The sequence below is a fragment of the Podospora anserina genome, chromosome 3 (genome assembly GCF_000226545.1).
Source record: "Podospora anserina S mat+ genomic DNA chromosome 3, supercontig 2".
Lineage (NCBI taxonomy): Eukaryota > Fungi > Ascomycota > Sordariomycetes > Sordariales > Podosporaceae > Podospora > Podospora anserina.
Window position 1 is genome coordinate 322,089 of NW_001914856.1, and position 26,566 is coordinate 348,654.

Genomic DNA, 26,566 nt, shown 5'->3' on the forward strand with positions numbered 1-26,566 from the left:
AATAGACGGGCTCAAGTTTCTTCAAGGATAAGGAACTCATCAACGCTGACGTCGTAATGTTAATAGACAAAATGTGACGAACCCCTATCCAGAACCTCTGAAAGGGATACTAGTCGAAGGCACTTCTGACAATCCTGGTTCGGTACAGCTAAACAGTGTACAACAAATGGCTTGTCTCAATTGCAATAGTCTAGATACCAACGATTGTGACTTGTATCTAATTGCATACTGCGGAACTGTCTATCTACACCAGCCAGTTCCTCCGTATATATAGACCAGTGGATCACCTGGATCACCATGCCAAGCGTGATCTTGGATCACCATGGATCATAGTGCCAAGAGTGATCCTGGATCACTCTCGTCACTTGCCTGCTAGCTTAACTGTGACAAGCCGCTATTTCCACAGGGCATTTATAGAGCCTTTAGTAGCCTAAATCCAGAATTTAGGCTATTTTAGGACACTGTAGCGTCCGATGCAGGGCTTCAAGTAAACTTTGTACTAAGTGGATCCTCAGGGGTGCCGGGTAGGTATGTTGTGACTGTCTTCGTGTCACGGACCTGACATAAGTGGGGAGCGCGGGGCGCGACCCGTCCAACCACTAGGAAGGGAAAAGTGGGGAAGTCAGATTATCACTAGCGCCAAGGGTGATAATCGCGATTATCACCAGCCTTCGGTGAACGACGAGTGATAATCGACATTATCACTGGTGATAATGGTGATAAACAGGTCTATATATATGGAGGAACCGGCTGGTGTAGATAGACAGTTCCGCAGTATGCAATTCACAATTGTTTTCACGGTATCTTGTGTTTACATTGAGACATCTTGTTGTGCACTGTTTAGCTGCACCGAACCAATTGTCAGAAGTTACCTTCAACCCGTATCCCTTTCAGAGGTTCTGTACAGGGGTTCGTCACAAAAATAGCTTTTAAAGCTAAATAAACCTACTGGAAGGATACTATTTAATATACTAATTTAAATTTTTAGTAATCTCAGATATAGAAACAATTTTTAGAGCAAAATAATCTACTTAATTTAGACTAACTAAGAAACTATTTCTAATATAGATACTATACTATATAAGTTATTTCTAACTTTAATATAGATATTAGTTCCTTATTATAACTTTTATACTGACTATAAGCAGAATAATTATTGTTAACGTGTGGGTACTACTAAGTGCCCTATTTACTGCCCTACAGATTGATATTACAGTGGGCAGTACTGCTATAAGCAGTAACGGAACTTCCCGGCTTAAATCCCTTTAGAATATTCTTTATAAGGGACCCTTGAAGGCTTACAGGGCTACTGTAGCCTGAGGCTTAGTCAATGGATACTAGAACCTTCCAAAGTAACTACAGGCTTACGCAGTAAGTTGCCACAATAGTATAATTTACAGGGCACCCTTGCTACTGAAGGTTCGATAGATTTCCGTGAGTTTACACTAGACTCACCTAAGCTCACCAAATACCCCAAAGTGGTATAGGGGCTTCCAGGGCCTACAAGACCCATAGTAGGCCTACGAAGGCCTATATATAGACCTCTCCTCTCTCCTGTAGAATAGTTCTTTTCTTTCTTTCCTTAAGGGCTAAAGTTTAAGGCTGAGGCCAAAGGCAATAAAGGCAATTCTTATTCCTTATACCTCACTGTATTACAGTGTTTTACCTTCCTTCGGCACTGCCGTCGTATCCTCCCGCTTCCGCTTGCGCACTGCTGTATTTTACAGCAACCCTGTATAGGTTCTATATTATAGGCCTATCAGGGCTCACCAGCTAACAATTATTAATATAGCCAGGGTTATTTTCTAGCAACTTCTACCAAAAGCTCCCCTACAGTGCTAATAACAATTACTATAAAATAGATATACTTCAGAAATAGCTCTGCTATAGTCTACCTCCAGTATAGCCTAGTCTTAGGTGGATTCAACCATTGCTTACCGTGCTCAGGGCTTTACTCACCGTACTCAGGGCTTTGCTCACTATACTCAGGGCTTTACTCACCATACTCAGCGTTTGCTCACCGCGCTCAGAGTTTGCTCACCCTATTCAGGGCTTTACTCACCCTACTCAGGGCTTGCTCACCCTACTCAGGGCTTGCTCACCCTACTCAGGGCTTGCTCACCCTACTCAGGGCTTTGCTCATCCCTACTCAGGGCTTCTCCACTTCTGCTCTGGTTAAAGCGGCGACTGCTCAGGTCCAAGAACGGAAGTGGAAATCGTCCATGTCTAGATTCCGATATTGCAATGGATGTTGTCAAAGCACGCCAGGATAGTATGTGGGGACTGGCATCGGTGGCTCGTCATATCCGGCATCCCGTCAGAGAACCGGTCTCTCAGAAGAAAGCTTGGAGGACGTCTACAACATTACAGCTATTAGCATGGATTCCATCACCATGAAAATACAACAGAACGTAGATAATCTACCTGGGAAGCCCAGCAATCAAAACAAGCCAGCCGCTCCATGTGACAAGGGCTGTGATATCAGGGCTTGGAACTCATGGTTCAATTCAGGCTAATAATCTTCAATGGCCTCGAAGAGCGTGATACTGAAAGTGAAGAAGGAAATACAGTCTTGATGATCCTGAACGCGTATTTTATCCTCCCTCGCGTGGCCCGTGCCCTTGTTGGCCTCAGGCCATCGCCAAGTCCTCCAATATCCTCCTGGGCCAGTGGGCTTCCTTTGATAACCGCCTTGCCTCTGATTGTCTGCCTCACTCCTGACGAGAGGCTCACGACGTGCAGCTTCCCCTCCTTAAGGTGATATTTGGCGTTGTTGTTGGTCATGGTTGTTGGTGGTTGGTGGTCGGCATTTGCCGTGTGACACTCCAGCCAAATATGCTGAATACACCAACTGCCATGAAGCCTCGTTCGTGTGAAGGATCTCGATGGAAATGAGCTTGAAATTGGACGACGCAACAGGAGATCTGCCAATGGTTGTCAGAGAGAACTGGGCGAGGTTGGGTTGCGGGAGGGGCAGAACCTACTGCCTTGAGCACGCGAGCATTCTCCTTGGGCTGTTAACAGCCGACAGGCCACTGGTGACCCCGGGGTCTGTCCCCCGGGCCAAGATGGGCAGGAACCTGCGCGCCCTATCAATGGTAATGCTGTTGGACCTGCTGCTGCTGTTGGTTTCTATAGAGATAGACGGAACCCGCCATCGTGGCGAATGGCTAGGAAGCCGGAGAGAGGAACAAAACTAACCCCGAGATGGCGCCATGGTACAGTACCTCGAGGAGCGAGGAGTGTAAGCCATCTGGACATACGAGAGGTTGCTGATTGGCTGATGGGAGGTTGAAAGTGACCGGATTATGGATGGAAGAGAGGAAGAAACATATTTGAGAGAGTCCAGCTGCTCAGAGGAGAGGGAACTTGCTCCTCGAGCTTCAGGCTCCTGCACCACTGGAGGGGAAGACCTATGCCCAGCTGAAGGTCCCACTTTCCTTCTTATCTGCCGACGCAAAAGAGCACTGGCAGCCCACCTTGCTCTGCTGTCTGACCATCGATACGTGTCATCGGGACGGAAGACATCATTCTCTGTCAGGGACGAAGCTGGGAGAAGGTCCGCGCCGTGTTATCCAGTGACAAGTGCAGTCACCTGGTGAATGACTTGGTCCGGCAAGATGCTTGATGTCAAGTCATGACTTCCCTAGTTGTCGGTCCAGTCAGCAAGAAGAAGCGCATCGAAAGGGACTGTCGAGTGTCGACGGGGCATCCGCCGAGATTGACTCCACTGGACTTGTCACACAGAGCTAGACACCTGCCGCATGACAGTCTCCGCCTGTCGGGAGTGATCGAAGTGAGCCCTGTCCGGCCGCAGAGTCAATATCCAGCTCTGGTCAGGGTTAGAGGGTAGGTTCTTTCCTTGCCAGCATGTTCTTGCCTTCTCACCCCCGCCCACTAGGCAGCTATGTGGTACGATAAGACGTGTGCAGGGGTCACTGTGACATCGAGGGTCTGGTTTGGCCAATATGGTCCGATGGCAATGACAATGCCAAAGATGATCATCGGAGCTGATGATTGATTGCTCGGTGGAAAGACCAGGGGCACCTTCAGTTAAGGGACTCACGGCTGTCACGATGGGTCTGGCTGTTGACTATGTCCTTGTGAGCACCAAGCTCACGATGTGTCGCTCACAAATGATACAATGAATGGCACAATCACCTTGGTTTCTCATCATGCTCCCAAGAAGTGTGAAATTGACTCATGAATCGAAAATAAAAGTACATGTTTTCATGCCCTTCCGTGCCATGCTGTCTGTGATGCTAGATCCTCGTCCTCCGTTCCTGACGCAAGAGTACATGCCAAAATGAGTCCGTCTGTTGAAATTCCATGCCAAAGTACACAAGTTGTCATCTACTCCTCCGCAGCCCCCTTGATATTGCGATCACCTCTGCCACTCCAGAACGCCTTGTTGACCTTGTCATCATTGGCCTTGGCGGCTCGGCCGTGCTTCTTCTCAAACTCGGCGTTGTGAGCATCGACCTCTTCTTGTTGCTCTTTGGTCAGGTTGGGCTTGTTGCCAGGAACGCTGGAGTTGCTGATCTTCGGTTGGGCCGGGGGATGGTGCGAGCTCTCCAACGGTTCTCCTCCACCGGTGCGGCCCTTAGCGCCACCTTGGGCGAGTTGGTCGGGGATAAAGCCGGCTCCAGACGAGCCTTCGCCCTCGCCTTTCTGGACGGCATCCTGCTCGATGGCTTCCTTGCTGCGAGAACCGCCGCTTTCAGCGCTAGCCTGCTCCGCCGCCTTAGGGGAAGAAACATCGCTGTAAGATCGGCCCGGTCTCACGCCGGTGATGACTGGAAATGCCAGTCTGCGGGACATTGGAGTAGCCTGGGCAAGCAAAACGCGAGCGGTGAAGCGGTTCATGATGATGGGTGTGGTTGCGTAAGGTGGTGACAAGAGAGGTCTGAATGTGATTTGTTTGGAGATGTGAGTGCCCGGTCTGTTGTCGAAGGTGACAGGCTAAAGTTGATGATTGAAAAGGTTCAAATTTGTGTTTAGGATGAGAATAATAGCAGCAAAGAGCTCTTGTTTGGTAAGGTAGGGGCTGTTGAACCGATGACATCATCAGCATCATCCCTCCAATTGTGCCAACTTGGGCGCCAAGCACGCTCCTCCTGCCCCCCACAATTTCAGGGGCCAGGTCCCGTCACTGTGGGGAGCAGTGGATGTTGTGTCACTGTGGGGTTCACAGGGCATATGCCGCCATTTGAGACATCGAGACCATAGTTCATCTGTAGTGAATAATGACTATCTTCTTCTCTCGGATTCGCATTCGGCAAGACTCCATGAAGCCATGTCACTGTCCCATTGGGAAATTTCCGCGACACGCCAAGATACCGTACCACCCCTACCCACCGGTTAGCTAGCCCCACGTCAACATGGCCGTTGACCCCCTCCTTTGTGTTATCCCTCCTGCCTCGATGTTACAATCATACAATCAGACGAGATGTTCACTGCGCGGCCCGTGCCTTCCTGAGCAAATTAAGACCGAACCCTACCTAGTACCCCTTTCCTAGTAAAAAGGCCGCATATTCCCGCCGTGCTCAGTTGACTGTCACTCTCAGGAAGCTGAACCTGACTCGATCCCCCACGCTGAACTTCAACAGACTCATCGAACCCAGAAGGTCAAATCCGATCTGGGTCGGCAATTTCGTCTGAACCAGACCTGGACCTTCTCTTTCTCTCTGTCCCGAATAACCTCCAGAGTGACAAAAACGAAAACATGGGTTCCATGGCAGCTGTGCTAGACACCTCCGCCGCGCCCGCTGGCAGCGCTCAGCAACGCATCGCACCACAGCTGCCCACCACTGCCCGCCTCTTCCATGCGACCTGTGCCTTTGCGGTGCAGAAGCTCCTGCTGCCCCCATGGATCTTCCTCAGAAAGGTGAAGACCTACATCATCTCACCTGGGGAGACGTACCCCGACCAGATCATAGCATACCCTGCTCTGAAGCATTTACCCATTCGGTAGGACCCTGCTACGTTTTGGGTTGACCGAGAATTCCGGTTCGATGGCTCACCACATTTCATAGAATCTTCCTACCCCCAGGCTATGACCGGACCAGCACCAAACGCTTCCCTGTGCTCCTCACCATCCACGGCGGTGGCTTCGTCCTGGGCAACCCCTGGGACAATGACCCCTGGAATCGCGCCTTCTCCAGCAAGCACGGCTATCTCGTCGTATCACTCAATTACAGCAAGGCACCTGGCTCCCCCTTTCCCAAGCCCGTCTACGACCTCGAAGCCCTCATCCAGCTTGTCTTAGCCGACACAACACTGCCCATCGACTACGACAGGATCGCCATAGCAGGCTGGTCAGCAGGCGCCAACTTGACTCTAGCAGTCTCCCAGCTCGACACCGTCAAGCTCCACGTCAAAGCCGTTGTCCCTCTCTATCCCGTGGTTGACTTTGTCCCCACTCAAGAAACAAAGTGTGCCGGCCGCCGCTACAAGCCCGACCTTGGCGGATTCCGCGGTAAAGATAAGGACTTTCTGCTCGCCATGTCGCCGACATTCAACTGGGCTTATCTCAACCCCGGCACTGACTTGCATGACACACTCCTCAGCCCAGCACACGCCAAGAGGGAAGCACTCCCCAAAAACATTTTTATGATTGGCTGCGAGCTGGACATGTTGGCTCCTGAGGCGTGGAGGATGATTTGCAGTCTGGCTGGCAAGCGTGTGCCGAGAGAGGATGAGGTGGTCGGAAGGCAGATGACGGCAAAGGAGGGAGAGCTGATCACGGGCAATGATGATCGGTATGCCTGGGAAGAGGTGATCAAGATGGATGGAGGGGCGAGATACAAGTGGTTGTTGGTTCCGGATCAGGTGCATGGGTTTGATCAAGACAGCATTGGGCACATGGTGGGCAATGATGTGAAGTGCTTGAAGGATGCCAAGATGAAGACGGACAAGATGATTGAGATTATTGGGGGTTGGCTGGATGATGTTATGGATGTTGACAAGTGATAATGGGATCATCTTGAGGTGTATATGACACGTTGCTTCATGTTCTTGGTGTGTTCACTTAGCTAGCTGTATCGCACGCATCGAGATAGAAATGCACAACAGTTGACTGTCAAAACGTATGCCGGAACTCAACACCCTAGAGGCGAAAACCCATACTCTGTGCGGTATGCATTGCTACACTGGAGTCGCCAAGCCTCAATTCTCAGCGCAGAGGTCATAGAATCAAGAGCAGAACTGAATCGATTGAAAGCCATGAAGTGATTCTAAAGGACGACAACTTCCTCCAATAAACCTTTTCACCTAAAACCTCGTCTCCCTCGCGATGCTGGCCGAGACTAACAGGATCGATCCCGATTGGGAGGTTTACGCGCCCAACAAACCATTTCGATCCGTTCCAGCAACCCAAACCCCCTTGCTAGGTTCAGATTGACCGTGGCCAGACCAATGACACCGACTGAGCGGCTTTCGGCTACAGCACAAACGACATCTCAAACCCCCCCCGTCACCTTCCCCCAGATCTCCAGCAGTACCATAACCCCATAACAGCACGCCCCCGCCTCAATGACAACCCTTTCCCATCCCCACCTCGGATCCAACCTCCGTAACATTGGCAATCCAGCAAGGAAGTAACTCGCGTACCCCCACGATCCCACCTTCAACATTTTGGATCGATCACCATAGGTGAACCACTCCGTCATCAAATCCGAAGCCATGAACCACGTCTCCGCAAACGCCAGCATGTAACTTAGGGCGAGGACTGTCCCCAGCCTTGCGAGGGGTCTTCTTGGGGAGATGTACTCGTACAAAACCAACAACAAGGAGTAATAACTGATGAAGTAGGCGTGTGTTAGGGGGTAGAGGAATGCGGGAACGGTGTGCGTGACCTCGCGGCGGAGGACGTCGCTGTCAAAGGTTGGGAGGAAGCCCGGGAAGGTGTATCTCATGGACATTAGTTGGAAGAAGTAGGCTGTGCCAAAATAGGTGCCGAAGAAGACGAGCAGGGCGATATACACGTTGAATTTGAGGGCGTAGGATGAGGTGTAATGGTGAGAAGACGGTCCGCTGGAGGGGGCATTGTCGATGGCAGCGGGCCCGGGGCGAAAGGGGAAGAAGAGGGGTAGGAGAAAAGGGGGCGAGGCGACGAGGAGGGAGAAGGTGAGGTAGTGGGCGTTTGTTGTCCATGTCGTCAGGGAGGAGGTGAGGACAACCACGGCGACAGTGGAGAGCCAGAGAGGGGAGTGGACGAGGAGCATGAGGCGGTGGAAGTGAGCTTTCTCGTCGCCCGCCTCGTTAGGTGGCAAGAAAGGGGTCGAGGGCATCATTTTGGTGTCGGGGGCGTGGATGGCGATGGTGGTGTGGCGGTGGAGGAGCGAGCGGTCGGCCGTGAGGTCCTGTTTTTGCCCAGAGATTAGCAGAGACACTATGCCGTTTGGGGTAATTGGAGATCTTAGAGGGTATCGTCCAAGTGCAAGCACAAAGCCATCCATGTCCAAGCACACAGCAAGGCAGCACAAAACAAAAAGTAACAGATATAGATAAGGGATAGGTAGGTAAAAGGATTTGCGAGCTCGGCGGCTCAAATAGCGACTAAAAAGTCCAAAATCGGCCAGTGGCCGCGTGCCGTCGCCCAAGGCACAATCTTCTCCCCGTCCTCGTTCAGCGCTTCCAGGCGGGTTTCCCCGGACGGCGCGAACGTCCTCATGGCCCAGAAGCGGGCAAACTCGTTGAGCAGCTCGGTGGACGACCAGGCGTCCACCGGCCATTTGCTTCGCCAGCCGGAGAGTTCTTCGTCGATGTAGTCTAGGACTACCTGGGCTTCGTCGCAGCCTCGGCGTCGCTCGCGGGTGTTTTTGCTTCTGGAAATTGAAATAAATAAATATTAGCACAGAACCAACGTGGTTGGAGGAGATGGTATTGAGGCTTACGAATTGTTGGATTCCATCTTGGTTGATTTTGTTGATGACTGTGGAAAGGAAGTCAAAAGAAGAGGATCCAGATTTGAAAAAGTTCACAGCTTGAAATGCAAGCCAACTAGGCCCTAGTAGTATTCTGAGGAAAGGTGCTCCTGCTGGACGTCGGGGGGTTGAGCACTTACCCACCAGGAGCAAGTCTCCATTCTTCCGTCACCGGGAGCACACTGAGGAGAGAGCCTACTGAACGGAACTTGGACCACAGGGTTTCTCTGCGAGGGCAACTTGCAAACAGAGTATTTTTGGACCATGGCATTCGGTGATATACAATAAATGTGTCGCTTACACATTACTCTTGAATGTCCATATCTAACTATGTGCGTAATTATAAAATCCCAAGCACACTTGACATGACAAATCGTTTACAGTCGTCCAACAGTCTCTTTCATGATCTGTTCCTGAAAAAGATTCAGAACCTTGGTTTCCACCGTGTCACAAGCCGTTGTTGCTCCTCCATCTTTGCAATCCTATCCTGAACAATAGACAGCGCGGAAGGGCCCTCGTTGTCAATGACACGGAGATCACACTTGCCGGTGGAAAGCAATGTGGTGATTATACCCATGACCCCCTCTGGCCTCTATGCCAAATGCATCACTCGACAGAGAATGTTCCTTCCAAATGTGTCTTTTGCCTCCCCGTCCGCCCCACCCTCACTCATCAGGTACTTCGCCACGTTCAACTTCTACTCGACTGGAGGACAAAAGGAACTCCACCACTTCAGCCCTGTCCTCCATCGCGGCGTGCGCTAGGGGCGACATACCGTGATCATCACGACAGTCTAGTGACGCGTTCAACTCCTTGCAGAGCTTGAATAACCAGTCTGCCTCACTGGGCCGGTCTCTGTAAAGATACTGGCCATGGTTGAGCTGTGACCAAGGCTGTTGTTCTGTGGTGAGGAGGAAGAATGACAGGGTCTCGTCTTCGGTGTGGTCATCATAGTGGTACTTTTGTCCCTTCGCGTTAGGCTGGATTTCTCGATGTGATTTATCCAGTACCAGGCATCCTCGGGTGTAGCGACATTGAAGCTCATTCCAATACGGCCTCTTGACTTGATAGTAGAGAAGTAGTTATCGTACAAGTTTCTCAGTCCTCCGCTGTTATCAAGGTGGAACTTCTTCCTGTTGGTGTGAATATTCAGGAATACTTGAACGACTGAATCACCCCTATGGACACGTGCCGCAAACAGCGGGCACATGTACGTAGCGCTCTCTGGCTTTAGGTAGTCGTCTAGGGTGCAAATCTCTTTGCAGAGGCCGGGACGAATCTTATTCAGCCAGTATGTAGAGAAGGCTAGCAGGTCTGTCAGGGTTGCAGATGGCACTGTAGCGACCGACATCAAAGGCCTTCAGCAAGATGGACTGGCCGATTCCATTGTTCTGAGCTATTTCCGCGTGTCTGAATATATTGCCGGTGGCATATTTCAAGAACGGGTATCGATGCTTTCGCCTGCTGGGTTTGGATCCCTTTTCCAAGATTGATGGTAACCCGACAAGACCTCTTCAAGAAGTCATGTGTACGGCCCACGAAGCTCTGGCTCATGTCAGGCCACAACTGAGATATGACCTTCGGGGGAATGTAGGAAGCTTCTGACGGAGTTGTGGATGAACTGAACAGTAAATAACGGAGAGCCGTTTTTTGACAGTGGAGTTTTGCGACGAAGGGTGTAAGGGGAAAGGTCGTCTTCGCAGAATCCGGCAATTTCAATGAGACCTTTGGAAGCATCCGTAATGAACCGATGGATGTCCCCAAGTGTAGGTCTACAGTCCTGCCAATCTGCTGGTTTAAGAGTGAAGTGACCCCTTAGCTTCTTTCCACACAACAGTCCAAAATAGAGCTCCTCCGGTGTTGATGGCCGTTGCGAATGGAGCATCCACTGAACACTGAGCAACAAATCATCATGTTCGTCTTTGCTCTCGGCATTCTTCGTCATTTCGTGGAAAAAAGCGTGTAGATCGGTTGGTATCTTGTCCAGCGTCCCCCATACGGAATAGATCCGGCCTCACGCGAGGTCCTTGTTGAGCATGTCGATAACCAATGCGACCCATATGAAAACTCCATTGGCCCGACTCTGGAGGCGCTCTTTTAACTCGTCCGCTTTCGGGTGTCTCCCTGGTTTGAGTTTGATGTTGATGTACTTGATAATGTCGTCCGTGTGGCCTTGTTGAGTCTCGAGGTCAAACTTGAGGCTCCTCTCAAGGTCAAAAATTGGATAATGCCTGCTTGAGAAACAAATACGAACATTCCTGCCGGTGGAAACAGCGTCCCGTCCAAGACTTTCAAAACTTGATAGCATATCACCAAGCTGTGACTCGTTACACTCGTCCCAGTGCGTCAATGTAACAGATGAGCGGCGTATTCCCCAGCCCATGGACAGACTGCTCAAAGATTGCCCTCAGTGACTCAACGCTCTACTTGTGATTAGACTGAAGGCAATCTAACGCTTTCTGCAGATGCGGCGCCCTTTCCAGCAGCCGGAGGAGCAATGATTGATACATTCCCTCCACTGACTTCTCTAGCGTTTCCCCGCGGGCATGGAAGAAGAACGAAATGATAATGTTGTCCCCGGAGCCGGATTGGTCCTGCTCGTGGGACAAGGCGAACTTCATGAGTGTTGACTTGCCTGTTCCGGCGTGGCCTCTGATCCAGAGAAATCTGTGATGTGATGGTCCTTTAGTTTTGTCACATCTCGCCATTAAAGATGCTCGTCTTTGTCAAGTAACCACTGGCAAGTATCGACGTGAGCACTCTTGACGGTGAGCTGACGCACATCGACCCGATCAAATCGCAATGAGTCCAGAAAGAAGTCTACTTCTTTGAAGCCGAGGATTAGAAGGCCGGGGCCCGCCCGATCGTGACTGGTTACTATGACGATCGCGGCCTGAAGGAGCAGTGGCGAGATCGACAAGCGCGCCGGCCACCTTCTTTGAACTCGACATCGTCTAGACCGCTAAAGCGGCACATATCCATGTGGTTTCGGGCGATATGTTGAGTGGTGTCATAGGTCGGTAAATCCATAGAAGATGATGAGTCTTCCACAACCTTCGTGCCATTGAGAGCTTGAAGTCCGAGCTCCTCCTGAAACAAGTGGGTCTTCCAGCCAATGAACTCGGTGGTAGGGCCAAGCTCGTCTCTCAATTCGCGGAGCCTTCCTGATGTGGGTAGCAGGGTATCAATGATTGACTTATTGATCCTAAATGCCAAAACTTTGGCAAGGGCTTCAGCCACGCTCTTGAGAATGCCGCGTGGTTCAGCTCCTCGATGGGGTGTTTAAAAGAACATGAGACCCCTGGTAGATTCAAAAACTGTTCTCAGCCCTGCTTGACCCATGAGACAGTTGCTCGAACGTCGTAGCATCTCCTTGACAAGAATACCACCAAGGCTGTGAGCCACAATTATGACTGGTCTATCGGGGTCGTGCTGTCTGAGAGCAGATATCTCCTGCAGGAAATCCCAAGCAATGTCATAGACCTGAGTGCGGTTCAATGGGGGGTCTAACCAATTTGTGCCTGATATGCGTATCATGCCCGTAGGTAAGTACTCGAGCCTTTGGAAGAATCTCCGGGAGTAGATCGCGTGCCCAGTACACAACCTTGGATGTTGCTCTACCTAGCACTCCTCCATTACTCCAATTCTATTTCGTCAAGATTGCCAATCACGGTCAAGCCACTTGGTGGAATATCCATATTCGACATGTTTGGCTTTGGATAGGACTCAGGAGGATTGCAGGGAAACAGTTGAATGGACCTCTCGCAATAGTTGATACTCGGATCGAATCCAACGAGACGATGTCTGGTTGCGTGGTTTGCTCGTGTGTATCCACACCGTTGCCAAGTGTGAGAGGGATATCGTAGTGGAAGGTCGATATCCAGTCCAGGTACCTTGACTTGGGCATGCGGGAAGAGGACCGAGAACCTGAAAAGCGATGAAACACCCCACTTCATGAAATTTCCATTTTCTGCGGGAAGATACACCAATGGCGGGCGGTAGCTGCACTCCGCCACAACCATGCACTCAGCCTCCTGCGGTCGGCCGGTCAGCCCTCAGCAGTTTGAAGGTCAAGGCGTTGGTCGAGAGAGACGGTTAGCAGAGGTATCAGGGACCATATACGCGCTGGATGTGCTCAGGATGGAAAATGCGTTATGTATAAACTCGAAAGAACACCATGCTAGGAACAATATGCTAGATCAATGTCAGAACAACCCTCAACGAGACGAATGGAAAACAAGGAAACGTACAAAGCTAGCACAGCCAGACATCATGCCATATCCAACCCCCGCCCCCTAAACCAAAACATAATCATCCCAATCCTCCTCCCCAACCCCAGCGACACTAGTCCAAATCTCCCTCCCAAACGCCGTCCCCTCCGCCCTATCATCCGCCGCCCAAACCTCCATCACCGAGTTCTTCAAGCTAGCATACACCCCATCCAAATGATACAATCTCTCCACCCTCTCCTGCACACTCCCACTGTTCGCATCAGCAACACAGTTCCAAACCCTATCCTTATCCGCATACCACCCCTCCGCCCTGTGAATCCGATCAAACGCCTGCTTCCTGAAATCCAAAACATCGAGCTGTAGATCGTGGCCGACAAACATCTCAAATACTTGACCGGCAGAGTCAGTAGCACCCGAGCGGAAGACAGGGCCGAGGTCGATCTCCGTGGAGCCGTCGACTTTGGTAACCTTCCAATGCCCCGCCCCGCTCGTCTTGAGGCTGGCCTCGGTAGCAGTGTGCCCGATGAGCCTCACTTTCCAGTATCGGTTAGGGCTGGTGTGGTATTGGGAATGCGGGTTCCTCTCGGGGCCAATAGTCAGCCGGCCTGCCTTTTGGTTCCAGGTAATAGGGGTGGAGGTGAAGTTCTTGCGGGGATCGTCGTGAGGAATCTCGTAGTGATGGGAAGACGCATGGGGTTCTTCGAGGAGGTTGAAGTGGGCGTCTTTGCCCACGACAAGGAGAATCGTGATTTCTTCGGGGCGAGGGGTGCCGTTTGAAACAGTCGGGGTGGTGTCCAAGGGGATGATTGTGCCTTCTTTGGCGAGGACGGGGATTTGATCAAGGGGTCGATGGAGTTGGATGTGTCGGTTGCCGGTGTAGACTATGTGGGGGGCAAACAGGGAGACGTATCGGCCTTCGGGGAGCCAAGCTCGGGTAGACGAGGTCAGGGTGATACCGTCGTCGGGTGACGTGATTGGTGCAACGACCAGATTAGGGCCGAAGTAGTACTGAGTGGGCACGTGGTAGGCCTCTTCCGTGTGTGGGTGGTTCCAGTACATTGGCTGGATCAGCGGCTCGGCATCGAATGCTGCACGGATGTTCATGGTGTACAGGTATGGCACGAGTCGGTGACGCAGAACCAAAAAGTCCTTGATTATTCGACCTGGTTGGGACTCGAAGCTCCAGGGCTCCTTGCTGTTCCAGAGTGACTTGGATGAATGCAGACGGAGGATGGGCGAGAAGACGCCAAGCTGGACCCAACGAACGGTGAGCTCATTTGAGCGCCACCCACCCCAATGTCCACCAATGTCGTGAGACCACCAGCCATACCCAATGTTGGAGGCAGTGGCCGTGAACTCGGGCTGAAATTGGAGACCCGCCCAGCTGATTTGAGTGTCGCCGGAGAAGCCAATAGGGTAGCGGTGGGAGCCGGCGCCAGCATAACGGGAAAAAGTGATGGGCTTCTCGATTGTTTTGACATTTCTTCGGCTGGTGAGGTAGTGATAGTGGTTGAGTACCCAAAGGGGGTCAACGCCGGGGATCCGAGAGCGCGTTCCCTGCTGCCAGTCAATCCACCAAAAGTCAATACCTTGTTTCTCCAGTCCAACTTTGAGCACATCAAAGTAGGCATCCATGAACTTGCGACTGCAGCAATCGAACCTGATAGGTTCCTCGCGAGATGTGTCGTGGTTCAGGGCCTTTGCAACCTCCTTGTACTGGTCTTCGAATGCGCGGATGCCGTCAGCCGGGTGGTCATTGACGGTAACCTTGAGTCTGCGGTCGTGGAGCTGCTTGAGGAACTTGTCGGGTTGTGGGAAAAGGTCCCTGTTCCAGCTGTATCCTGTCCATCCAGACCCGTACTTGCTAGGGATGCGCACTTTGTGCCAGTCCATGTCAATAACAGCGGCACTGAGTGGCACTCCCTCTTTCTGGAAGTGATCCATCAACTCGAGGTACTCCTCGGCCGAGTATGCATGGTATCTTGACCACCAGTTGCCAAGGGTCCATCTCGGGAGGACCGGCTGGCTGCCTGACAATCGATAAAAGTCCTTGATAGCAGCCTTGTGATCTCCATTGTAGGCAAAGATGTATCCATCAATCCGACCCGGCTTCCTCGTTGCGATCCATCCATCAGCGTCGAACAGCATGGACTTGCTGTCATCGAGAACGGCATAAGCCCTGCGCGAGAGGACACCAGGGTCCAGATCCACCCTTCCCCAGGCACCATCCAGTGTCCTTGCTGTGCCGCCTAGATCGCCATAGCTATTGCCGTCGTACCTCCACACATCATCGGCAACTTTGACTGAGAAACCATAGGTCGAAAACTTCTTCTTGTCGTACTGCAGATGAAAATGATCGGTGATGATCTCTAACCGGTCCTCCTTGTCGACCGTGCGGAAGGCCGGAGCGTCAAAGTTCCGGAATAATGCAAAGGTGGACACGCGGTCTTCGAAACCGCCATCCGGAGACCACTCGTAGCGGATGAGTTTGCTGGTCAGAATTGTGAAGCGGTAGTAACTGCCCTTGGTCCCGCCGGTGACAACAGCTTTGGGGTTGGCGGATGGGTTGGATGGAAATGAGTAGCGGTCTGTAGTCGCATCTGTGTCTACTACCGGGGACCTGGATGAGGAAGGGGTCCCCGCTGCTGTGGAACGGGAGAGCATGGGTGCGGCCGGAGAGCTGGGCTTTGAGCGACCAGCACGCTTGATGAAACTTAGAGCCGACATGATGGTGATCTTGCACTCTTATACTCCGCGCGAAGCGAACGATATCAAGCACGGCTTCGAGAATCGAGAGACGGAAGAGGTTCGCCCCTACTTGTTCCGTTTGTTGTTTCAGACAGCACGCCGTTGTTTGCTGGCAGTCCCCGGTTGGCCGGCCATGCCAAGAGCCCTGGGTCAGGTGCCGTTCCCCTGGATTGTGGCACGGAGCTCCATCCGCGGGACCGCCAAGACGTGATTTGCGGGGAAGACCCACAGCCCCGCTCCGTCAGCTTCGTCTTGATGCCAAGGAGAGCTGGAAATGAGGTTGCGGTCATACATGAGGTACCATTTACAGCCAGGCATGATGAACAAGGCTTTGGCGAGGGGGTCTTGGTGGTCATATGAGAATTCGATGTGGGTAGTGGTGAGTTCTGATGTTGAACGATAAAGCTAAGGTACCTATCCAAAGATCTTAGAAGTGTGGTATCATCTGAATCCATGACGGTGTGTGGTAAACGCCCAGTGGTACGGCTCTCAGACTGGCGAAGGATTCCACCACAATATACAGCCGAGCCCCAGTCAAACACAGAATTCCCGCACCTAAAGTACCATATAGCAACACTTCCAGGACGAGCATTACCATGACCAGCAGCTTGTCACGAACGTCGTTTCGAACTGTGATGTTCTCGAACGCTTCAAAAAGCTGTCCCACGGCGGTCATAAGAAGCTGCCCAGCAATGCATGCCGGCATTGTGAGAACCATGGCGAGTGAAGAAACCTTCCATAATAGAGCCTCAATTTGAGTTGGAAAGATGAAGTCCCAAGCCAGCAAGTGGATGCTGCCATAAATCGCCGGTACAAGTGTCAGCACGAGAAACAGATACACCCTTCCTTTGAGGTGTTCCAAAAGGTGGGAAAAGGTGTAATCGTGAGAGCCTCCCTTGTGATCATGCTCAAGACTGCGCAAAGCAGAGCTAGAAAAGTTCGCAAGATTGCCGTGGCTTTTGTACACATGCCCAAGCCGGGCATCAGCGCTCAGGAGGTCAACATTAGGATGCTCAAGTTTGCGAAACCCTCTGATATCAAACGGTTTCTGTACGCATTAGTTAGAACGAAAGGTTTGAAACGCGGGTCGACATGGGCAGGGAATCCATGATCGGCCATACCTCGAACCAGAAAAAGTATAACATGATAGCACATGCGACATGTACCATGGTGTGCAGCTCTAGGAGACTTATAGGCAAGCCGTATGCCTTGCGGGATACACACTCAATGACCATCCAGCTGACCTGTACAATGACCAACAGCTTTTGCAGCACGTCGGCTTTTGTTTGGTCCAAGATGGTGGATCTTGGTATTCTGAAGGGCTTGATATCCTTCTGGGCTAGAAGCAGCGCGCCATGATGGGACAAGATGACTGTCTTTCCGTCTAGTTCAGCTTCGAGCCCTCCCATCAAAATATAAAACCCATATTTCAGGTCGAAAATGCACTGGGAGGTCCGTTAGTATGAGATGAGACACCGGACATGGTAGATTAGTACTCACACTATCATTAATAGTGCTTGAGCTGGAGCTCTCATGACTCCCAATCTTCTCAATGTCGCCTGTGCTTCTCGTGACATTTTGCTTGAGCATCTTGTTCACGACTTCGTGAAAAGTTCTGAGTTGGGGTGGTCCGCTGATCTGAAGCTGTTGTTTCTCCTCAAGGCTCAAGGCGGCAGCCAGCTTCTTGGCTTTCCACCACTGCGCAGACGCGTAAAACAAGACGAGTTCGGGGAACAAAAGGGTAATAAACATCCACTTGATCCTCTTAGCCACAAGCTGAACGTTTGTGATGCCTCGCTCGGGGATGTTGAGGTGGAGAGCCGTGTAGACACAGGCGAAAAGCGTCAGCAAACAGCTCCACAAAATGCTGGTTGTGCCCCCTCATGGTGGGTGCCGAGACCCAACCGGGTGCTTTCGTGTCATGGAGCAAGGAGGTGTTGTGCTTTATCTGGTGGATTTGATCGTACAATGCTTTTGCTGAATCTGATGCGGCCCCGAAGCTGGCTGGTAAGATGAGGGCAGCAAACCCAAAAAGAGGTTCTGGCTTCATGATCGCTTTATCTTTCCGAATATGGTGGCTAGGAAAGTGGAACAATGGAGTTGGGAAATCCAAAGAGTAATGAGAGCATTTGAACTTGCGTTCAAATACCCATATTCGAGTCTTCCAAAACGCTACTCTCGAAGCAACTCCCATTTGTGGACCTTGATTGATTTGAGTAATGGAAATGGGCGGCAATTGGTCGCGATGTCTCACATTTGGAGCGTTGAGCGAGTAGCGCCCAATGGCAATACAACACGGTCGATACTGCAGCCACGACCATTGCTGTCTGAAAGCCCAACTGCGCATTCATCGACATTATTCCAATCTTGTCAAACCACGCTCAGTTGCCTCGAAAGCGGGTTGGGCAAGCTGGAGCTCTACAAGAGGGTTGGACTGAGCATGCCCAAGCGCAGGCGACGTGTCGGTCAGCGGAAAATGCGCGGCGACACTGCTCCTGCAAGCCGAGCTTCATGCAAGATGCTTTCTAAATTCTAGGTACTTTATGTCTTGATACATGGGTACCTTAGGTAATGTGACAAAGTCAAGGTGAGCTGGACACGGTGAAATGCACACCAAAATGTTACTGACGGCGTAAGGTACCTAAGTAAGGCAGTCAAGCCTCCGGCTATGGAGACCGACGGAATGGATGAGTAGGTAGTCCATGACTATCGTGAAGGGGATAGCTTGGTGAAAGACAACGGTGTGACCAGATAACGAGCTATACCGTGACAAGCTTCCTTCTTGTTTCTCGATTCAAACCAGGAGCAATGTGCCAGGTCCTTAGCATCGCACCTACCAACTCGGAAGCTGCTCTGTTCCTGCTCCACTAGGTAGCATGGCACCTTCCAGTAGCCAAATACACACATGATTACAATGCCTTAGGCAGACCTCTACTACAGCCAAAAGAACACCTACCCGCACCAAAGCAATGGCCTTCAACTGCATAATAGATGCCTCATCTTCTCAAAATAAGGCGTCAGAAGATAGTGCCGAGGCATCTTCGTCTAGAAACAAGGCCTTCGAAAACACATTCGAGGCCTATTCAATCGACTACGAGACCCCGCCAACTTCTCCCGACGCCTCCTCATCTTCAACGAAGGCCTCCTCCGTCGAACGTGACCTCAACGCCGAGTTCGACAGGCTCTTCTGCTCCTACTTCAAGACCGTCGAAACCGTATCCCAGCCGAAAAACGTCGAGCCCCCCGTCTACCCTGTCTGGGACCGCTTCTGCTTCCGAAAGCCCGACGTCGGTATGCAGCACGCTCAGCTCACCAAAGAGCTCCTCATGCGAGAATGCACCGGCAAGCCCTTCCCCATGATCGAACAGCATGGCCCTGATACGACCAGAGAGAGATTCGGGGACGAGGTGTGGAACATTCACGACTTGATGCAGCAGAGTCGGGACATGAAAAACCCACCGGAGATGGTTGACGGGGTGGTGGATGAGCTCAACGCAAGGGGCCCGCCGCCGGGAGAGATGAGCAAGTTCTTGATCAAGATGATGAAGGATGAGGCGCGCTATGTTGGAAAGAGGCTGTATGAGCAGGTCTGAGCTGTGAACGGGAGATTCTTGATGCTTTGGAGGGAAGCAAGCATATTTGCCAACCAGGCTGGCGTGGAAGTTGTCTCGTTTTCTAACGATTTCAGTAATATTTTGGTCCTTTCACCAGGAAGCAGAGACTAGCATAATGAAGCGGAGGACCATGGAACCAACTGATTATCATGTACATACCTTACTTATTCTGACCATCTCAAGACTGGAGTGCTCTCTGGGAGGAAAAGAGTCATCGAGCCAATCATAGGCACTTATACCATTCCATGATGCCTCGATGTCTGTGCTACGTGATAGTCTGTGCTACGTGATAGTCTGGACCACGGCAACACACCTAACCCACTAACACGAAGTTCCTCCCCTGTCCGCCCCGCTTACCCCCGGTCTGGCGCGCCATAGCGTTCTCCTGGTTGTGGTAAGACATCTTGGCATCCCCCAACCGCGCCCAGCCAAAACAACGTTCACCCGTCATCCCCAAGCATCATCGCCACCATCTCCATTCCCCGCCCCCATTGACCCCTCCAGCCCCGCGACATGCAGTTGACCAAGTCCCGACAACGAAAACTCCAGAATAAACTACACAGATCCCTCCCCATTGAGGGGAGCCGCGAGTCAGAACTGTTTGTCCTCCCTTCCCTGTGTCCTTGTCCTCCATCTCCAAACTTCCCCACTAACAAACTGTCTCTTCTTTATCAGATGGGTCCAAAACACCAACTCCCCGCTCCTCCGCCTCCCCCCTGAACTCCGAAATCGCATCTACGAGCTCGTGTTATCCGTCGGCCAGATCCAAGTTATATTCAAAAAGTATCAGTTCAGGGCTATCAGCAACGGCGCGAATAGTAACAACACTCATCGACCGCTGTACGATGTTGTTCCTGGGGGGTTCGGGTGCATGGTATTTGGGCGGGAGGAGAACCCCTGGCCTACGGTTCACCTTAAGCCGGTGGGACCCGGGCAGAGGATTCCGGCGGCGTATCAAAACTGGAAAAGAGGCATGACGCTGCTGTCGCCGGTTTGTCGGCAGCTGTACCATGAGACGGTGCTGTTGCCGTACAGGTTGAATGCCTGGTCGTTTCATACCATTGCGGTGATGGACAGGTTTCTGATTAAGGAGAGGAGGCTGCCTAAGAGTCATATGGGGGCGATTAGGGTGTTGTATAGTCAATGTGTTTTGACCGCGGCGGTGGAGAAGAAACTTGGTGGGTTGGAGATGGTGCTGTTGGATGGGGGGGCGAGGATGGTGAAGAGGGTTGTGGAGGTGGACAAGGATCATGGAGACAAGAGGGTTGTTTACTGGGATATTGAGAAGGGGTGGTGGAAGTGATATTAAGGGGGGGGGGGGGTTATGGCATTGTTTTGCGAGGTGGGTGTTTGGCGCTGGGAAATTACGTGTTCTGCAATAAAACATGTACAACCGAGTCATTTTTGGAGGCGGACATCAAGCTTTACTTTTCATCTCATACGCTCTCCCATAGTTCATTAATATATCTTCTCATAGCCCAAAACAACCGTGAGCTGGCTTCATTAGTGCAATAGCACGATGTTATCACATAACGTATTTGATAAGCGAGCGGATCGGACAAGCGAGTGGATCGATTTCCACTACCCTATTACAACCATCCTCAATTACAAAACAATAACACTATTAACCTACTACAATTACATCAGAAACAGCTGAATCAGACTCTTCTGCAACCTCCTGGCACGTACGGATATTATGGCCAGGCTTGCCGCACACACCACAGCACTGAACCTTCGTACGCCCTCCCCCTACACTACCACTACCCTGCTCCTTTCCTTGCGCTACCTCTCCACCCACAGCCTTCTAGTCTAGTAGATCCTGTACATCTTGTATAGTAAGTGATCCTCCAAGCTGTATACGTATTTTTTTTATTTTCCGGCGCTTACTTAGTACCTCGTTTGTTTTATAGAATAAAGATACTTTTAACTAAAGGAGAGTTATTTAATATATTATAATTATTATACTTTTAGTAAGCTAGTTTACTATAATTAATATTAAAGTCGGGAAATTATTTTAATAATTAATAATACGAATTTTAATAAATATTAATTATAAATTAGTTTTTCGGGGGTTTTAAAATATTTAAAATACTTAAAGTAATATTATACCCGGCCTTAAGGATAGGGGTATAAACGTATAAAGTTTTATATTTAGTTTAGAAAGTACTTTACTTTAAATTATATAGTATAAGGCTAGTACCCGTAAAGCTACTCTATATATTTTTCTCCGTTATAAAGGCGAAAAAAGTTTCGCGGAAGGTATAAAGAAACTCGAGTTTACTTATATAATTAATATATATATATATTAAACCCTTAATTTAACGGCCGTATATTTATTTTAATAGCCTAAAATAATTAATATTAAGTAGCTAGAGGAGGTAAGAGGAATATAAAAGTATATAAAGCGTAATAATATTATTTTATTAATAATAACGTTTAAATTTAATTAAATAATAATTTTTATAATTATCGAGGATTAATAACCGGTATTTACCCCTTATACGAAACGCTATATAATAATCGAAATATTTAATTTAATTTAAATTTATCGGATTAATAATTTAATTATTATTAATAATTATAATATATTAAATAAATAATAAATTATATTTAATATATTAATTAATAAAATAATATTATACGGTTAAAATAATAAAGGGCGGAATAGCCTAGCCGAAGGTATTAATTCCTTAAATTACCATTACTTACTTACGGTTATTAAACTAAATTAATTTTACTTTATTAAAGCTGTCCGAAATTATAATTATTATACTTATAAAAATAATATTTATTATAAACCTAGTTTTATCGAAGTTATAAATATTATTATTTATAATATTATATTTAACTTTAATATTTTATATAAGCGTAAACTACTTAGTAATAACTTTCGGATTTTCGCACTTAGCTCTCTAGTAATTATATTTATATATAAAACGCGTACGGAACTATAATTAACGTTTAACGAAGTTATATACTTAGCGTTAACTAATAGGGGGCGCGTCGCGTACGCGTAATAGTTAGTTAACTATATTTTCTACGCTACTTAATTTAGGTAGAAATACGCGTGTAGATAGCTCAAGAACGTACTAAACTATTGTCTTCTCCTCCAGATCCGTTAAATTGCGTAAGTTAGCTAGAATATCGTGTCATACAGGTTTACCAGCGCGCCGGCGATGGAGGGTAGTATAAGGCACAGAATAGAGCCTCGCTGCAGCTTTGAGGCTTAGTTTAGGGTTATTTTTAAGGGCTTCGAGTATAAGAATAACTTTTGTTTTAACTAGAATCGAAGACATCTTAGTATGGTAGAGGAAATCGATGTTGCAGGTAGAGAGCTATATCGCGTACGAAATCGATCCACTCGCTTGTCCGATCCGCTCGCTTATCAAATACGTTACTGTCTGTTTCACAACTCAGAAAGGACCACAGCGCGGAAATTACAATAGCACAAGGTGAGGGATTGGATCATGTAGAGGGCACAAAGACTGGGCCAGGTTGATTTACGGATAGTCCTCTTGGCTCCTTCCCTCCCGTCCGTTCTACCAGTTAGGCAGATAGCCGGCGCTCCGCAGACTTGCCTCCTTCTGTGAACAAGTTTTCAGAGTTCGGCAGCCCTGATCTGTGTCATGATGGTTCCAGCATGCGAGACTGGAACGTTCTTTTGATCTCCAATCATGGGCCGTGATCTGGCCATCGCGGTAAGGAGGCTTGAACGCGACCGGTCAAGTAAGCATCCGGTCCACGAAGAATGGCACACAGAAGACTCGATCCCCGCTTCTGACGCCATACTCGAGCCATCTGAGCAGTGCGCCTTTCTATATTACCTTCCCCGCGCCTAGGCTTGAGCCTGCTCAGGTCCCCGCCCCTGACCGGGCCTAGGCACTGACGTGCTCACATGGAGTCCTCGTATTTTCCTTCTCTCCTAGGGAAAGAGCCCCGGAAAATCTAGTTCCCCTGGCAGGGCTCAGTCACCTGACGTCCCACCGTAATTTTCCTGGTATATCCTTTGATCTCTGAGAATTCTTCAACTCATAACCTTTTCTGGTCAACGCAGTCCGCATCGCCCTCGGGCAACGGATGAAGGTCAGCCTTCCTCTCTTCGTCCTCATCTTCACCGTGTCACCAATCCCAGAGCCTGGCTGGCGCGTCGTTCCTCGCAGACCTTGGTCCACGCCAACTGCACTGTATCCAAGCCGATGTTCTCTTGTCTGGCGCGTTCGACCCTGTCAGGTCGGTGAGTCTGTCCCACCCACTCTTGTCCTCATCTCCAACCATGACAGATTGGTTTGCTGACCACATTCTCCTCTTTGCGAGGATGGGCAGCGTCAGACCTTTTGACTATCTTTTAAGGCCTATTAACTATCTTTTACCCTCATGGAGGGATCCTGTCGGGCTCTCATGCCCATCATCTTGGTCACAGCTCCGAGGGCGTAGACTCCCTCTCGAGCCAGTTCGGTGCGATGAGTCTTCCGCCTAGCAACGGCCACGAAGCCTCCAATATGTCACAGATCCAGCAGCATGGATACATAACCAGCCAGGAGCAACCTGTCGCTTACCAGGGCTACTCGTCCAGGGCGGGTTTCCCCAGACAGCGCGAACGTCCTCATGGTCCTGAAGCGGGCAAACTCGTCGAGGAGCCCAGGCGTCCATCGGCCGTTTCTCTTGCCAGGACATGACAACAAGGTTTATTCTCCCAATCAGCCCACAACATGGCCTTTGTGCTAACATTTCGGTGAAACAGAGGAAGAGGCGGACATCACTGCCCACGGCTCCCATCAGCCCACCTGCCCAAGGCCCTCTCGACGGCTCTCACATCACTGCCCACGACTCCCATCGCGGAGAAGCCCTGGGCGCTCTCAAGGTCAATCCTGCCATTCCAAGGCTGTGTCGGCGGCGTTTACCCCGCCCACGCACGTCGAGTCGATTGAGCAGTGTCTGGATGGAGTGGAGCAGAGGATTGATGCAATGCACTTACGCAAATCTCGGCCGAGCTGATCAAAGGGTGGTGTTCAAGGGTTGCATGCAGCTCACGGTTGGCGGAGAGCTCTGGTGAGCTTGGAGGGAGGAGCACGTGCTCGAGTATCTCTATGGGCAAGGTATTCTGCTTGGGTTGGTGGCTATCTTTGATCAGACAATGCCATCAGTTCAATTACATGCTTCAAATCAACTCTGTGGCTTCGTCAGCTAAATAGAACCTGTGTCCGCCACTGTTTCCACCTGTATCGAGTGCTCTTAACCTGTTAATCAACCCTGGCCATAACATCTTTGAGCAAGAGGTCTGCGAGTCCCGGCTCGGCTGGGATTGGTTTTGCACAGAATCTCTCGACCGTGTTCTGATCTCAAGTACATTTTTACACATCAATCCCACGTCATATAGCCTTTCAAGAGTTTTGGGCTCCCTTCCTCGACTCTTCCACACACGGCAATCCTTTGAACTGCCAATGCTGGCTCTTGTGGTAGAAGCGGCCCAGGCTACTCTGGGATTTGAGCGTGTAGGATGCGTGTTGTCCCTGGCAATGATGTGACGGAAACATGTCGGTTGGTAGTCTTATTTCTTACAAGACATACGTTCTCTGTCGATACCCATCATCAATTCATCCCTGAACAGTTCGCCACTTGCAAGTTTGTTTTGTCGAGTCACTTTCGGCTGGTCTTGGTGCCATACTTCCATGTTTGCGTCATGGAATAAAGACGTGACTAGGGAGGTCACACCAGATCAGCGTTGTCCGTTTCATCCCCATCGAGGGTGATGCATATGTGAGTAGATATTTTGAGCGGGAATGACTCGGTCATGAACCCTTTCATCTTCTGGTTTTGCCTCAAAGCTGTCGTGTGCTACGATGATCGGTCTGACGTCTAGCTCTCCTCGGCTTGACGCTGTGGTATCATGCTCCCCAATCGTGGCTGTTTCTGCTCGTACATGACTGGACTGCTGTTACCTTGTCCTGTCTATTGTTGGCCGGCAATGAGTCAAAATACAGGGCACGTTATATTGCGGGAAGCTGGAACTGAATGATGTGATATTCGTAGATTCGTATATAGACGAACATTGTGTCAACATCTCCCAGAGGGTGTGAAGTTTGCGACCGGTTTCTTCCAACCTAGACAGAATCAAGGCTACAGCAGCGACAAAGCTCCGCCACAAACGCCCGGTAAGCCCGAGTGGAGGTAGACTCCTTCAAAGCCAGGAAAGCTATCCCTGGAATACCATTCCTTGGTCAGACAATAGTGAGCTGCCAGTTGCTAGCACCACCCAAGCAAACAGCGCCTCCCTGTCATAATTCACCACCCCGATCCACCACGACGACCCAGTGAAAACCAAGCCAACAACCCCATTCCACCTCCCAGTCCTTCCCCACCTAGCCCACAGCTGTCTGGTCCAAACGCATCCATAAGTACTTTGGTCCCTTCCCGCCCTTTCCCCTGGGATTCTCCAGTTGAGCCACCAAACCAACCCACCACCCCCTGTCGTTGTCTCCGACTATCAAAGCGCAGGCAGGCCCCCTGTTCTTTCTTTTGAGTCCGTTTCCAAACGCCCTCAGTCCCATCCCAGCCCTGAAAACGGATCACCAGCGCCAGTTCACCACCCTCCTCAACAACCTCTGGGACGCGCTCATAGTCCCCAACGCCGCCTCCTCCGCTTATCCCTTTTCCGGCTTCCACTCCCTGCTTGAAGAGTTGGGTGTCTGGTCGTACGCCTGCGATCTCACGACTGGGGTGTTGAAGGTTTTTATTTCGGGGTAAGTGAAATCTGTCAGGTAATCGTGTCTGTTGTGCGTGTGGGATTGTGTATTCTTCATCAAAGGGGAAGGGGAGTTGGGTTGTTATTAAGGTCGAGAATAAAAAAGAGTTGCTGACTCTTCAGTAGTCTTGACACGGGTATTTCCCTTCCCCGTGCCAGGATGATTAGCGCTCGCTTCCCGCTCGCTTCGCCGCGGTGGGAGGGGGCTGCGGACGCTGCTGCGTTCCCCCCGCCCCTAGGGCTTTTCAGGGCCCACCCCCCCCCCCCAACCCCCTGCGCTTTAACCGGCGAGTTTTTTTTTTA

General features: G+C 50.3%; 7 protein-coding genes across 7 annotated transcripts; 3 read left to right on the forward strand and 4 right to left on the reverse strand.

Annotated features, from left to right (window-relative positions):
- Positions 1–4,353: 4,353 nt before the first annotated feature.
- On the reverse strand, positions 4,354–4,866 carry PODANS_3_2770 (uncharacterized protein; the record flags this gene model as incomplete). The annotated part of the gene is made up of 1 exon (XM_001909013.1): positions 4,354–4,866. The coding sequence occupies one exon, from the start codon at positions 4,864–4,866 to the stop codon at positions 4,354–4,356; it is 513 nt and encodes a 170-aa protein (XP_001909048.1).
- Positions 4,867–5,725: 859 nt separating this feature from the next.
- On the forward strand, positions 5,726–6,972 carry PODANS_3_2780 (uncharacterized protein; the record flags this gene model as incomplete). The annotated part of the gene is made up of 2 exons (XM_001909014.1): positions 5,726–5,970; positions 6,036–6,972. 2 exons carry the CDS (start codon positions 5,726–5,728, stop codon positions 6,970–6,972), a joined length of 1,182 nt encoding a protein of 393 aa, XP_001909049.1.
- A 488-nt stretch (positions 6,973–7,460) lies between these two features.
- On the reverse strand, positions 7,461–8,735 carry PODANS_3_2790 (uncharacterized protein; the record flags this gene model as incomplete). Its single annotated transcript, XM_001909015.1, has 1 exon — positions 7,461–8,735. The coding sequence occupies one exon, from the start codon at positions 8,733–8,735 to the stop codon at positions 7,461–7,463; it is 1,275 nt and encodes a 424-aa protein (XP_001909050.1).
- Positions 8,736–10,941: 2,206 nt separating this feature from the next.
- PODANS_3_2800 (uncharacterized protein) lies at positions 10,942–11,310 on the reverse strand (the record flags this gene model as incomplete). The annotated part of the gene is made up of 1 exon (XM_001909016.1): positions 10,942–11,310. The coding sequence occupies one exon, from the start codon at positions 11,308–11,310 to the stop codon at positions 10,942–10,944; it is 369 nt and encodes a 122-aa protein (XP_001909051.1).
- Positions 11,311–13,222: 1,912 nt separating this feature from the next.
- Positions 13,223–15,886, reverse strand: PODANS_3_2810 (uncharacterized protein; the record flags this gene model as incomplete). Its single annotated transcript, XM_001909017.1, has 1 exon — positions 13,223–15,886. The coding sequence occupies one exon, from the start codon at positions 15,884–15,886 to the stop codon at positions 13,223–13,225; it is 2,664 nt and encodes an 887-aa protein (XP_001909052.1).
- Positions 15,887–18,876: 2,990 nt separating this feature from the next.
- Positions 18,877–19,500, forward strand: PODANS_3_2815 (uncharacterized protein; the record flags this gene model as incomplete). The annotated part of the gene is made up of 1 exon (XM_001909018.1): positions 18,877–19,500. The coding sequence occupies one exon, from the start codon at positions 18,877–18,879 to the stop codon at positions 19,498–19,500; it is 624 nt and encodes a 207-aa protein (XP_001909053.1).
- Positions 19,501–20,034: 534 nt separating this feature from the next.
- On the forward strand, positions 20,035–20,824 carry PODANS_3_2820 (uncharacterized protein; the record flags this gene model as incomplete). Its single annotated transcript, XM_001909019.1, has 2 exons — positions 20,035–20,120; positions 20,197–20,824. The coding sequence occupies 2 exons, from the start codon at positions 20,035–20,037 to the stop codon at positions 20,822–20,824; spliced, it is 714 nt and encodes a 237-aa protein (XP_001909054.1).
- Between the last annotated feature and the right edge of the window lie 5,742 nt (positions 20,825–26,566).